The following is a 15413-nucleotide window of genomic DNA, read 5'->3' on the forward strand; positions in this document are numbered from 1 at the left end:
TGACCCTTCTTTTCTAGCATTTGTTTGGCTGTTGGGGGTTATACAATACTTTCTGGACTTGAAAACCCCTGCATCTGCTGGATCAGCACCAGCACACCAAATATACAAGCCAAATGCACATGTAATCTGGTAAGAAGATAAACAAGTGACTCAAGTTTTATATATAGTATTACGATCTATTACACTAACTATTGAACACGTATAAAACACGTGACATGACAAATGTAGAACAAGCATTAAAACATGTGACATGAATGCAGTCTGTGATCACATACCTATAGGTCTATATAGAGTATTACGATCATGTGAGAATTAGTAAATATAAACAACATTATGAAGCACTTTAACCAACAAGTAGCCAAGAACAATTAATTAAAGTTTAATTGCTAAACCTGTTCATTAAGGCAATTTATCAAACACTTGGCAGGCGTATGCACATGATGCGAAATTACCTCAAACTCAAATCATCTCAAACAACTAGACCTAAACACAACACAAAATCAAGACCTAAAATTCATATGACAAAATTTAACATGTTAAAAAAAAGTTTTTACATAAGACAAAGTAAGATATAGAATCCGCATCACTAGAACTCATTTTGAGAAAATTTAACATGTTAAAAAAAAGTTTTTACATAAAACAAATTGACAATTCACGTAAAACAACTATGAATGCTTATTAACTAGAAAACTCAATGAATATTCAATCAGAATTATGATGAATTCGTTATAAACTACAAAATCCAGACAAGGTAATTTGAAATCAATATAAAAACTAAAACGAGAAAGATCAAGTGTAGAATGAACCTCACCGATTCACAGGCGACATTCACAAAGAGCGTAATCCTTCGTTGTGTAATTGTTATGGCTATACAGATCGTGATTTCTGAGGTGCAGATCAGGTTTTAAATACACACAGCATGTGTATTTGAACAGAAAACGTGAAGGACGGACGGCGGCGAGAGGTGGTGGCAGCGGCGGTGGGGAAGGCGGAGGGGAAAGGGACGGTGGATGAGATGTGAACGACCTAATTGAAACTTTTCAAAATGACAATAATGCCCCTCCGCGTTTTTTAGACTTAAAAATTTTGATCTATAATCTCAGCCCTTGATTAACTTAATCCAAGGGTGTTCCCCTGTTCCCCACTTTTTTTGTGTTCCCCAATGAACCCCACACTATATATATATATATATATATATATATATATATATATATATATATATATATATATATATATATATAGGGTGGAGTTATTGTAAAAAAGACCAAAAGTGTGAGAAAGGTAAGAAAGAATCTCAACCATTAGATTTAAATTAATTGAAAAGGGTAAGATTGTAAATGCATTAACAAATTCAAATATGGTAATCCTTGATTTAAGGATTTGGAGAGAGAAAATCCTTGATTTAAGGAATATAACCGTCCATAACATCATTCATTTTAAATTTTTTTTTTTTTTTTGCATCATTCACAGAATCAGAGCCATGTTTATGACATGGTGTTTTAAAAAAATTCATAGTTCAATTCATGGTGTTTTTACGAAAATAATATAACACCATTCAGTAAACAAAAATATAACACCATTCAGTACACAAAATAACACCATTCAGTACAAATATAACACTATTCAGTAAATAAAAAATAACACCATTCAGAAACAAAATAACACCATTCAGAAACAAAAAAAAAACATCCAGCAAACAAAAAATAACATCATTCAGTAAACAAAATAACACCATTCAGTAAATAATATAACACCATTCAGTACAAGAATATAACACCATTCAGTAAATAAATATAACACCATTCAGAAAAAGAAAATAACACCATTCAGAAACAAAATAACACCATTCAGAAACAAAATAACACCATTCAGAAAAGAAAATAACACCATTCAGAAAAGAAAAAATAACACCATTCAGAAAAGAAAAAAAACACCATTCATAAAAGAAAAAAAAACACCATTAATGAAAGAATATAACACCTCTGTATCATCTTCTCCACTTCCGGCGCCGTTCAATGTAGATAGAAAGAGATCGCAGGACCACCACCACTGCTAATTCCGGCACCACCACCGCCGCACCACCACTGTCGATCCAGCACCACCACCGCCGCTGCCACTCACACCAGCACCATCGCCGCTGCCACTCGCACCAGCACCACCGCCGCTATCGCTCGCACCACCACCACCGCCGCTGCCGCTGTCGTGTTTGATCTTCCGATTGGCCGCTGTCGTGTTTCTTCTTCAGATTGATTATGAGAATGATAAAAAATCGTAGATGGAGATCATCTGGAGAGAGAGAGATATTGTAGGGATTTTGATTTACAGTTTCCATTTTTTGAATGGATATAAAGACTTTATTACCCCTAGAATTTTCAATTCAGTCCAAAAAATAAATCAAATTTTACAATTTGGTCCCTATTAATCTCAACCATTAGATCAAAGATCTAATGGTGTAGATTCTTTCTTACCTTTCTCACACTTTAGGCCTTTTTTACAGGATCCTCTACCTATATATATATATATATATATATATATATATATATATATATATAGGTAAAGGGTACTGTACAAATTCCCTTATCGTACATTACGTACGCTACAATCTCAGCCGTCAGATCATCTTCCTGCAATGAAAATCGCATGTTGTTTTTTTTTTTTTTTTTTGTAATAATTTCGCATGTGATAAATTTGATGAAATAGCAGGTGTTTTTTTGTAACAATTTCGCATGTGTTAATTCAATTTCGCATGTGATAATTTTGATGAAATAGAAGGTTGTTTTTTTGGTAACAATTTCGCATGTGGTAATTCAATTTCGCATGTGATAATTTTGATGAAATAGCAGGTTGTTTTTTTGTAACAATTTCGCATGTGGTAATTCAATTTCGCATGTGATAATTTTGATGAAATAGCATGTTGGTTTTTGTAACAATTTCGCATGTGGTAATTTTGAAGAAATCGCATGTTAAAAAACCAACATGCGAAATTGTTACAAAAAAACAACATGCGATTTTCAATGCGGGAAGATGATCTGACGGCTGAGATTGTAGCGTACGTAATGTACGATAAGCACATTTGTACGTTAACCAGCCCCTATATATATATATAATATATAGGGTACGTTAACCAGCCCCTCTCCTCCTCCTGGACTTCAAACATCAGATTAAACCATCATTTATATTCAGTTCACATCCATTCATCATCTCAGATCCAATCTCTACACAATTCATCAGCTCAGTTCACGTCACACTCCAAATCCCCCAAAATTCATCATCTCGATCTTATAATTCATCATGTATTCGTCATCAAAGTTAGTATATATCAGTGCATTAACAACATAATCACCGATTGCACATTTGTATTCCAGTCTAAATTAGGGCAAAACGATCGTAATGCACAGATAGGGATAATCGGAAGAACACAAGTCATCCAACGGACTATCGATCCTCTGTTGCACCGTTCCGTGAAATTGTAAGTTCATACACCTTGTTTTGTACTCGTATATGATAAAACAACTATCAACAGTAGATTCAGACATGTTATTATGTGGTTATTACATTTAAACAGTTGTTTCATAAATGAATTATTGAAAATCGTGGTATATATATGATTTTTGAGTGAACAGAAGGGCTAATGTTGTGATGAACTATGTGTAATGTGATTCTGATGTGTTGTTTTATGTATTTTTTTTATTAAATAATGATGTTATATGCATAATGTTGGATATGATTGGCAACACGGAGATTTGGTAAGTGATAGGGTTTTAGTACTGAATTATGACTATCGACAAGTTATGTGGTGTTAATGCACATGTGCATTAACACGATAGAATAGGCTTATACAGAAAAGGCAGAATATGCTTATACGAAACAGGATAATAAGATAATTTTATGATATATACAGTTAATGCACATGTGCATTAACACGACATAACAGGCTTATACATAACAGGTTTATACGGAACATGAATAAACTAATTTTATGTTCTATACAGTTATGCACATGTGCAAAGTTTGACAAATTACGATTACACTGAATAAAACAATGAGGTGTGTGATACATAGTTATGCACATGTGCATAAAACGTAATAGTATGTTAACGTGTACAAAAATTTGAATAGGATTCACTTAATAAATCAATATAATAAGGTGATTTTGTGTTTTATATAGTTATGCACGTATGCATAAATTGTCATAGTTTGTTAATATGCACATTAATTTGAATACTAATCTCAATTATTTATTCATATATGATATATAATTTGTATGTATTGTTATTTTGGTGTTGTTTTTTGTTATGACATACAGTTATGTAGTTATATTATTATGTAATCAATTATATTATGAAGTTATATGAACCTGTAACTCATGGTTGAATATGATAATAAGGTAGCATTGGGTGATATACAGTTATGCACATGTGCATAATTTGATAGAATAGGTTAATAAGGTCATTCATGTTGATGTACATGTGCATAGTTTGTCATAATATGCTAACAAGGCCAGTCATGTTAATGCACATGTGCATAATTATGCACAAAACCCGTTTCCCAAATATATTTAGAATGGAACAAGAGAAACGACGACTGGTAGCGGACCAGTACAATCAGGATAATATAAACTTTATGGGGGTTTGGAATTTGTCGAGAAACCCAAGCTCTGCCGAATAATTACTGTAATGGAACGAGTTGATCGGGCTCCTCGATAATGTCACTTTGTCCGATGACAAAGATGGTTAGGAATGGTTGGGAGGTAATGACTCTGATTTTTCAGTCAATGCTGTCAAGAACTTCCTGTATAGCGGCTCCGATTTCAGCAGCAGGCACGTTGTGAAATGGTCGAAATGGGTCCCAAAAAATGCAATATTTTTGTTTGGAGGGAGGTTTAGTATTCCACGCTGGGATCGAAACTGTTGGGGCGGAGACGTGAAATGTTGTCTGTGTGAAGATGGCGATGGAACAGCTGAACACCTTCTTTGTTCGTGTAGGGTAGCGTAAACTGTCTGATATCAAATCAGTCAGTGGTGCAAGGTGAGTCCTTTTATTCTGTTTTCAGCTAAAGATATCGTAATTGCCTCTGAGTTTTACCATCTAGATAGAGAAGTGAAAGAAGCTTTATATGGCATTATGTTCGTGACAAATTGCTGTATATGGTTAGCCAGGAACAATAAAAGGTTCCCGGAGATATTATCCGTAATATTAAGTTCGTCGGTTTTTATGGTATAAGAATCGGTCCAAAAATAGGTCCGTGAGTTGGGAAAAATGGTGTAGGTTCGATATAAGGTAGCTGCTCTTTTTCGGTCTTTAGGTTCTTGTGTTGAGTTGTTGTTTTTCAATTTGCTGTAGTGGTTGGTTCGACCGCCTCTGTTATGGAGGTTAGCTTCCATGAATAACATTCGCATTAAAAAAAAGTTATGCACATGGGCATAGTTTGTCATAATAGTTTTGTTACTAATTGATGTTAAATTGATTGGTGGTAATACGAATTTTGATTTGGTAAGGGTTAATTTTTTTATTGAAACAAACCTGTTGATAAGGTCAGTCATGTTAATGCACATGTGCATAGTTATGCACATGTGCATATTGTATGTAATATGATTACTGCACATGTGCATACATGAAATAATTGATGTAATGTATGCAGGAAAAAATTATTCGAAACTGCTCATGGATTGACAACAAGGATGTATTTGATTAATAGGTTGACGGATGAAAAATTATCGGAAAACGATAGACGAAGATGCATTGAAACATGAGGAGTGTTGGAAGATGCATATAAATTGGAAAGAAGAGCAGAAGGTGTGAGGTTGTGAACTAAAGCGAATGTTATGTATAGGTAGTTTGTGGACATGCAATACGGATGATCATGTCTTTTAATATATGATGTATTATGTTGTTTGGTAGAGGTAATGTTGGTATTGCACATGTGCAAAGTTTGATATAACATACATATTGGTATTGTATAATGTATTACGAATGGTAACATTTGTTAATTTAGGATGTCATATTTTGTTTAGTATAGTATATGCTGGTGATGCATATGTGTAATAACGATTGTTCTTCGGATTATATGATTCCTTATGATAAGGATGTTATATTTACTTGTTGTTATACAAAAGTTGTGTGATAGTGTGTTAATGTTGGTAATGCAACTGTGTATTAATAAAAAAAACAATAAACATGGTAGTAATGAATATATGTATTTTTTAAGATATTGTATATTTGTTCATATGATATTACGTATGTGGTACCCTATTATGTAACGGGTACCACATTACATATGTTGATGTATATGTAAAGGAAACAGGTTATATGTAGGTAAAATATTCATGTATGCACATGTGCATTGGTAGAAACAATAACAATGTGAGTGATAAAAAAAGTATCACCCGTGCAAGTGCAATCATAAACAGTGCAAGTGCAATCATTAACATTGGAATTTGTAATCATAATATCGGAATACATAGTTTAAATGATGTTTAACCGAGTAGTTCAACGTAAACGTGTAGGTCAAATTGAATGTAAACAGTAATTCAACATAATCAAAATGAATGTAGACGTTTCAAATTAAGTGTAAACAACAGTTCAACGTAGGTGAGCAACTTGAATGTAAACAGTTTAGATTAAATGTAAAACGAATAATAAAACAAAATGATCAATATTTTGACGACGAACTTAATCAAATTTTTGATGGTTGGGTGCATTATGACGTCTCGATAAACGTCTAAGGGGCTGTTCATGTACATTTGTATGTGAAGGGTATTCAGAATCATCATATGTATCTTCATTAGTATCATTATCATCATTGGAATAAGAATTGGTTTCATCGTTAGGGGGGGTACGGAATTCTAGCAGCAATGGTAGCAGCTTGTGTATGAATGTTCCTGAAAATATAGAAAGAATGTTAAAAAGTGAATAAAGAAATGGTAAAAAGTGATATTTAATAAGGTAAATGTTATGTGTAAGAATGTTGTATAAATGATAAACAGATTATTGGTGATGATTATAGGATAATGGTAACGTGCTGCACATGTGCAGGATGTAGATTATTGGTGATGGTTATAGGGTAATGGTAAAGTGCTGCACATGTGCAGGATGGTGTATTTATACAAGAATCACGTCTGACTCTCGAATTACATCAGCAGTTCTCAGTTCTCAAGCATTAGCAGTTCTCTATATTTCGTCTTCGTCGTCTTCGTCTCGATTACATCAGTAGCGATAACGATACACCATAAACCGTTCGTCACATCGATTTTACAATCAAACATTTCAATTTCGTCATATAATTGAGGGCAGTGCTCCAAAATTCGTATTATAATCGGTATTATTGCAATAAGAACATAATCATATATCATATACTAGTCTAAGAACTCGCGAATTTCGCGGGTGGCTTAACACAAACATTTTATTATTTATTAGTGTTACATAAACTTTAAAAGGTTATTTTTATCTAATGAAGAGTAGCTGATAGAATACCCTATGGAACTACTAAGCCAATGTACACAGCATCAGTCATCAGATCTGGATAATTTGGTGCATATGTCTAGTTGATCAAAAAAAAAAGATACTTAAGAAAAATAAAGAATATCACAAGTATCTCCTAAGTTTAAAGGTAAAACAAAATGAGATACCATCATTAATGGAGGGTAACATGGACAAAAATTGTCTAAAGGGGTGTCTAACTTTGAGCAACATAATTATCCAATCACCTAAACTAACTAATACTTTTAATTGCAACAGTAGACATTTACAGAAGTGTTCATACACGATTACCTTGGAGAATCAAACATATTTATTTCCCTAATCATTGCTGGTACAAAAAACTACTTACCATTGCTTCAAATCTGGTAATTTGACACCAATTAACCAGTAATACAATCCTGCATCAAGTTGATCCAATCACTCAACCTAACTAAGACTTCTAATTACAGAAGTAGATGTCTACAGGGGTGTTTATCTCCCTTATCATTGTTCTTACGAAAAGTACTTATTAATTAACCAAATCTAGTATCACAAGAATTAGCAAATTACTATGTTGACCACCGGTGCACCAAGGCCATTGCTTTTGTCAAAACGGTTCGTTTATATTTACCAAGACAATGAACTACCAACCTAAGTATTAATATTTTAGCCCAATCCATTCGTAATCGAGTATTCCATTCGTAATTAGAGAAACACGATCAGAATTATCGAGGAGTGTGGCACAATTAGGGTTCCAGGAGGAACAATGGTAGGAGGAATGACACGATTAGGGACAGGAGGAACAAAGTATGAGGAGGATCAATAGATGTATGAGGATCGATACCTGATGAATCAGAAGACGCTATATGCCACCGTAAACACTGTGCCGACTGCCACCACCGTGAAATACGTGAACGCCGCCGTGAAAACCACCATGAACGCCTCTACTCCGCCGTGAAACCACCGTGAATGCGTCTCTGCCACTTGTGAAAACTGTGAACTGATGAAACCCCTTGAAACCCTAAAATGGAGAACATTGACAAAAAAAAGGAATGAGCGTGTTTTATATTAAACATATTATAATTACAAAATTGTCATGTGTTCACACTGGTTCTCGCGGTTCTCGCAATAAAGGGTGGTTCCTAACGGATCTCCACCTTTATTGCGAGAACCGCGAGAAACAATGTGAACACAACCTAAAATAGCTAAAAAAACCTAACCCCCACCCCCCAAAAACCTAAACCCCCCCCCCCCCCCGCTAAAATGCTAAAAACTAAACCCTCAAAAAACCTAAAAAATCTAAAAAAATCTAAAAAAAAAAATTTTTAATATTTTTTATGTTAAAATCGCTACTTTTAGTAGCCAAAAAAAAAATTTTTTTTGCTACTAAAAGTAGCGATTTTTATATAAAAAATATTAAAAAAAAATTGTGTGTTTTTTAGCTATTTTTAGACATTTTTTGTTGTGTTCACATTGGTTCTCGCGGTTCTCGCAATAAAGGGTGGTTCCTAACGGATCTTTGTCCTATATATATATATATATATATATATATATATATAACTCAGAATATGACCATTATAATCTTCTCCTTACAGTTCAAACTAGGGGTGTGCACGGTTCCATTCGGTTATTAGCCTTAACCGAAGTTATCGATTAATCAGTTCGGTTTATTCAGTTAATTTGTCGGTTTTCGGTTCGGTTAATAACCAAACCAAACCAAACTTGGGCTAAAATTTTTACTTAGAAATACATGGAATAGAGGTATAAATACATGAAATGGTAGTATACATACATAAAATTGAGGTATAAATACAAGAACTGGATGTATAAATATATGAAATGGAGGTATAAAACATAAAGTACATGAAATGGCGGTATAAAGCTAGATATATATAAAAATATGAATGGTTCGGTTAATTTTGGTTAACTGAGGGTACAAAAAATAACCGATAATCGATCATCCGTTGATTCGGTTTCGGTTAATTTCGGTTCAGTAACCATTTCGGTTGAACCTGTTCGGTTTCGGTTAACGGATCGGTTATACAAGAGAAGGGTATTTATGTCAAGAAAAAAAAATTGAAAACACGTATATGGGAAAACAAACCTGCTTAATAACAGTGAATGGTTCTTCTGCGAGACTCAGTGGTGCAGTTGATATAGTAAGAAACCCGTTTCTGTTTCCATAAACAATGTCTGTGAAGGGACGATCGCCCACCTGAAAGAAGAAGTATTGATTTACTGATTTATTTAAACTTTAATAAACAACAAACTGAAATTTTCAAAAGAGTAATTGGTACCATTATGAGCAGTGGCGGAGTTTGACCAAAAGTTTCGAGGGGGCGTAAAGTAATGGGACCCAAAAAACTTTTTTCCTATCGTTATGTTTCGGTTCGGGTTGGGTTGGCTATTCGATTCAAATCGGGTCAAATAATAATAGTTTCAAATAAAACAAAGTGTATATTTATCAAACTACCCATCATTTATGTACAAAGTTTATAAATATTTAGAATATACAATTTAAGAAAAATAATCTAGGGGGCGATCCTATATAATTTTAAAATTTTCGGACGAAAAATCGGAATTTATACACTTCTAACCGAAATATTGGGGTGGGCGGGTGCACCCCCGAGCACCCACTATCCTCCGCCTCTGATTATGAGCTTTGAACAATCACATCCAAAGTGTCTTTCAATTTCTTCAGCTGAACCGGCTGGCTTCTTCACCTCTACGGTAAACAAACAAACGCACAAATTGTTGTTGTTGTTGTTATGCCACATATTCAAAATTACAAAATAATATCAAGTTCTACATATTTAACCCGTGTAATACACCGGATTTTAACCTAGTTAAACATATATAATAATTACTAATGTGACACATAAATATATAAAGTTAACTAGTTCAGTTTATAATACTGCTAATATTTCTCATCTTCTAATTTAACCAAAGTGATAGTTCGACCGAGCTGAATCCAGTGGCCATTTTCTAGAACGGCTGTATTAAAATCGCCTTCTAACAGACAGTTCTTGCGTCAGCAAAGGTCAAAACTCAAATGGGTTAGATTGTTGACCTTGATCGAGTTTTGGTCTGAGAAATGTGAAGACAGGGTGACTCTCGGCACCATCCCCAGCCAGCCATGGGCCAATTAATGGCTGTAAATAATGATTATGGTGTGGTGTTAAGATTTGCTAACCAGTGACCATAGGATCACCATTAAAGACCCCTCTTTGCAGTGTTTTCTATTTTATCGTTTTTGAGATGGTGACAAATTGTATTTTATAATTTAGATGTTTGGCCAATTGACAATGTCTGCAAATAATGATGACTCATGACATGGTTTTCTGTATTATATTAGAAGGAAACTTCGTCTTAGGTGAGTCGACTTTAGCATGGAGTTGACGTTTTCTACGCTAGATATGATATTTAGATCATGAAACACATCGTCATAGGCCCTTGTGTCTTCAATAATCATTAGTGATGAGGGGGCCATGGATCTGTTATTGTTTTTCCTTGTTTCTCATCTTAAATTGCTACTCAACCTCTGCCGATTACCCCACTGCAAATCTTTCCACCACATGGGCCAACACGGAATCTTTGCCCCATTCTGTTAACTTCACTGATGGCTCGAGGGTCCGAGCCATCGTCCTTAGAGGATCATTCGGGCCCAAATTCGCATGTGGGTTCTACTGCAACGGAACCTGCACCTCTTACCTCTTCTCTGTCTTCATTGTTCAAACCAATAGTGCTAGTGATATCATTCTACCAGATAGCGGGTTCCCTCAAGTGGTGTGGTCAGCTAACCGAGACCATCCGGTTAGCTATGGCGCAATATTGAATCTCACTGCAACCGGAGAATTGGTCCTACAGGATGTTGATGGAAGCACGGTTTGGACTACCAACACTACTGGAAAATCTGTTTCCGGTTTAAACTTAACCGATGATGGAAACCTAGTGCTGTTTGATATCAATAGCTCTGTAGTTTGGCAATCTTTTGACTACCCAACAGACTGTTTGGTACCAGGGCAAATACTGTTTCAAGGACAACAGCTGATACCTAGTGTTTCATCAACCAACTGGATGACCCAAAAAGCTTTGTTTTCCCTTCAAGTCACAGATAATGGTTTGTTTGCTTATTTTGGATCAAACCCACCTCAAGCCTATTACAGTAGACGGGTCTCAGGCAACGATACATTCACAGGAAGAAGGCATGTTAGGTTCTTGAATGGCAGTTTGTCTTTTTTCATTCTTACTGCTGAGCCAAGTGATCCTGATTTCATGATTCCCGTACCTCAAGCATCATCAGCCCAGTACATGAAACTGATGCCAGACGGGCATTTGAAAGTGTTTGAATGGCAAGCAAGGTGGTTAGTGGTGGCTGATTTACTTGACACTAATCTTGGAGAGTGTAATTATCCTTTGTCTTGTGGAAGAAATGCCATCTGCTCAGGTAATCAACAGTGTACCTGTCCAGTACCAAGTTCTCCCACGACAGACAATTTCAGACCGGAGTTTTTCAGAGCAGTGGACAATCGGCAACCTAACCTGGGCTGCTCTGAAATTACTCCTCTCACATGTAATACCACCCAACATCAAACTTTGTTTCCATTTGAGAACGTTACGTACTTCAACATTATTGCAGACATGGAGAAGGTGGATATTGAGACTTGCAAACAAGCATGTGTCAACAATTGCTCATGCAAAGCAGCTATATTTCAGTATGGTTCAGATACTTTAAATGGGGATTGTTATTTGCCTTCTGAGCTCTTCACAATGACGAATGCTGATCCAGATGTAATTCATCGTAATGCTTCAGCTTTCATAAAAGTACAATTCATTACTCCTCCAGATGTAACATCTTCTGACGATGATTCGGATCCAGCACGTTTAGCTATATTCATTACTACTCCGGTAAGTTTTTTGCTTTTTATTCCGCTTTTAGGTTTTATTATTTACATACTCGACAAGCGAAGACAAGCCACTCAAATGGAGGAAGAATTCTTAGGCGAGGTACCAGGAATGCCAAATCGGTATACCTCTGAAGAATTGAGAACCGCCACAGAGAATTTCAACAAAAAGTTGGGTGAAGGCGGATTTGGAGCAGTTTTTGAGGGGATTCTTGAAGACGGCTCCAAGATTGCAGTTAAATGTCTTGAGTGTCTTGGGCAAGTTAACAAATCATTCCTAGCTGAGGTTCAATCCATTGGAAGCATTCACCATGTGAATTTGCTTACACTAAGAGGATTTGGTGCTTGGAAATCACAGCGTTTTCTTGTGTATGAATTCATGAGTAATGGATCGTTAGATCGTTGGATCTACCATGGAGACCGAGAGCACGTACTAGAATGGAGATGCAGAAAGAAAATCATTCTTGATGTAGCCAAAGGTCTAGCATATCTTCATGAAGACTGTAGACAAAAAATCATCCACCTAGACATTAAACCTCAAAACATACTGCTAGACAGCGATTTCAATGCCAAAGTATCTGATTTCGGGTTGTCAAAGCTCATCGATAGAAATCAAACCCAAGTTATGACTACGATGAGAGGGACCCCAGGATATCTTGCACCAGAATGGTTGAGCTCAGTTATTACCGAAAAAGTGGATGTATACAGCTTCGGGATCGTTGTCTTAGAGATGTTGTGTGGGAGGAAGAAATTTGACACATCTTTGTCCGAAGAAGGCTGGCACTTACTTGGTGTCCTTCAAAAATGTTGGGAACAGGGGACTCTGCAAGATATGGTTGACAAGTACAGTGAAGATATGCAGGCACATAATTCAGAAGTTGTGGAGATGATGAAATTGGCTTCATGGTGTTTGCAGTATAATTTCAAGAGAAGGCCTTCAATGTCAACGGTGGTTAAGGTGTTAGAAGGAGTAATGGAAGTCGAATCTAGGTTGAATTACAACTTCACAGATCCTAGAAACACAGCAGTTGAACATGACAAAGATTTGACACCATTGATGGCTTCTGTTCTGTCTGGTCCTAGGTAAGGAACCATGAGGATTTTGTGGATGATTATCATGCACATTCTTAACGTTTCATCATCTTTTGCAATTGAGATTTTTAATACGTATTATTTCTTCTTGGTCTTGGCCTCTATGCTCCTAATCAGACTAAAAGAGACATTTTCAGGAGAGTTTTATGATATTTAAGTTTTTTCCGGTCTTTATATATTTTTCAAAGACATTTTTTAAAAGTAACTGTATCAGGGGCACTCGACGTTTTAGGCGTCCAGAAGAAATTCTAAAACCGGGGTCCTTATATGAAAAACATAATTATTGGATTTAGCATGCTAATCAGCTTTAAAAAAAAAGAAAAAAAAAAGAAACTCTTTATACTTTGTTTGAAAAAGATGTAAGAACTGTACAATTTAGTGTGTATGAATGGGAATCTTGTTTGAATCAAAGGCTTTGTATGATTTAGTGTTGACCTGCTCCTAAATGTTATAAATCGATAAACAGTTAAAATCTAACCAAGTATATCCCTTGAACGATACCGCTTCCTTTGTTTTCTTGATTCACTTTAAAGTATATAAAACACCCATTCATCAAGTACAAACTATACCATCAATTTGTATGCAAAAAAATCATCAGGAACATCTTATAAAACAAAGGAAGTCTAAATATGAAGAGATAATGCTAACCTCCCATTAAAACGAAGCATCAAACACAAAGAAAATCATAAGATAATCAGTATTCTCCATATCAACTTCAACCTTCAACATATCTTTATGCGAATCATATGCTCCTTGCATCTTTAGCTTCCCAACTCCAGATTCCATGGTAACAAATAGATTTGACAAATTTATATTTAATAACAAGATGGTGGAAGAAGCATACAGTATGCATCCTATATACTCGATATCCCCAACAAAACTTACCACAGTGAACTAGTGACCTACTGCACCTAATGAATCCATTGCTTTAGAAGCATTTAATCAAGCAGTTGGAGGGCGTCATCTAACTTTGTAACTCCAGACGTATGTTTCAGACAGAAATCTTATATTCAAATGAAAGGTATATTCTTGTGCAGATCATCCACCTTAGTTTCAATTTTATGAACCTACGTACCAGCTGACAAAATTAGCGACTTGCAGGTGGTGTTTCGAAATCAACTAAATATAAACACCTTGTTCATAGATTGGAATCAAAACTGGGACGAAAAAAGGGTGATTGAAATACTGAATTTAGGGCAACCCTCAATTCAACGGTTATCTTGGAGAGTATGGTTTTAAATTTACTATGTGGGATCACCACTGATCCACTCCTGACCCAGAATTTATTATCTTGTGGGCAATCGCGAGACTTGATATGGGCTTAGGTTTGAGCGTGGCCCTTTGGGCGGGAATTTAAGGCCGGGCGTAAGGCATGCTAGTAATCCTATGTGGCCGGTTCTTATTATTATTATTATTATTATTATTATTATTATTATTATTATTATTATTATAAATTCTCTCACGTTTAATTTTAATATTATTATATTATATTTAACTTTTAATAAAAGATTGCAAATAATGCGACGTGGCAATACCTCGTCTTCCGTAAATTTTAAATTAAAAAATATATGTATTATACCTAAATATTTATTATTATCTTATAAAGAAAATAATCAAACCAAATAATAATAAACAAACCCTTAGTTATTGATTTTTTTAGTTACATCCGTCAAACAAAACTTGAACTAAATAATTTTCACATGAATTTGTATTATTATTTTTTCGTTAATTGATCTTGCCAATTATATAATTTCCAAATATATTAAAAGAAAATATACATACCCAATTTATGAGAGGGCACAAATAAATTTCAATTTACATTGTGCTGGGTGTTACAACTTACATACTTTGATCATAGATGCTTCACGGGTTTATGGGCTAGGTTGTCTAGACTCCAAGCAACTAAATAAATTCTTAAATTACGTTCAATTACAATCAAATCCAAATATCCCTAAATGA

The 15413-nt window shown here is 35.1% G+C and overlaps 1 protein-coding gene and 1 long non-coding RNA gene across 2 annotated transcripts; one reads left to right on the top strand and one right to left on the bottom strand.

Moving 5' to 3' along the window:
* Window positions 1-6529: 6529 nt before the first annotated feature.
* Window positions 6530-9749, bottom strand: LOC110894908. Its single transcript, XR_002566785.2, has 3 exons — window positions 9563-9749; window positions 8303-8479; window positions 6530-6881 (listed from the first exon to the last, which is right to left on the bottom strand). It is a non-coding gene; the product is annotated as an uncharacterized LOC110894908 (long non-coding RNA).
* A 1186-nt stretch (window positions 9750-10935) lies between these two features.
* Window positions 10936-13449, top strand: LOC110894905 (G-type lectin S-receptor-like serine/threonine-protein kinase SD2-5). The gene has a single exon (XM_022142161.2). The coding sequence runs from the start codon at window positions 10936-10938 to the stop codon at window positions 13447-13449; it is 2514 nt and encodes an 837-aa protein (XP_021997853.2).
* The last annotated feature ends 1964 nt before the right edge of the window (window positions 13450-15413 follow it).

The sequence above is a fragment of the Helianthus annuus genome, chromosome 12 (assembly GCF_002127325.2).
Source record: "Helianthus annuus cultivar XRQ/B chromosome 12, HanXRQr2.0-SUNRISE, whole genome shotgun sequence".
NCBI classification, from domain to species: Eukaryota; Viridiplantae; Streptophyta; class Magnoliopsida; order Asterales; family Asteraceae; genus Helianthus; species Helianthus annuus.

Bases quoted from the DNA above. Each gene is read 5' to 3' on its own strand.
- LOC110894905 (XM_022142161.2), top strand. From the start codon at position 10,936: ATGAGGGGGCCATGGATCTGTTATTGTTTTTCCTTGTTTCTCATCTTA.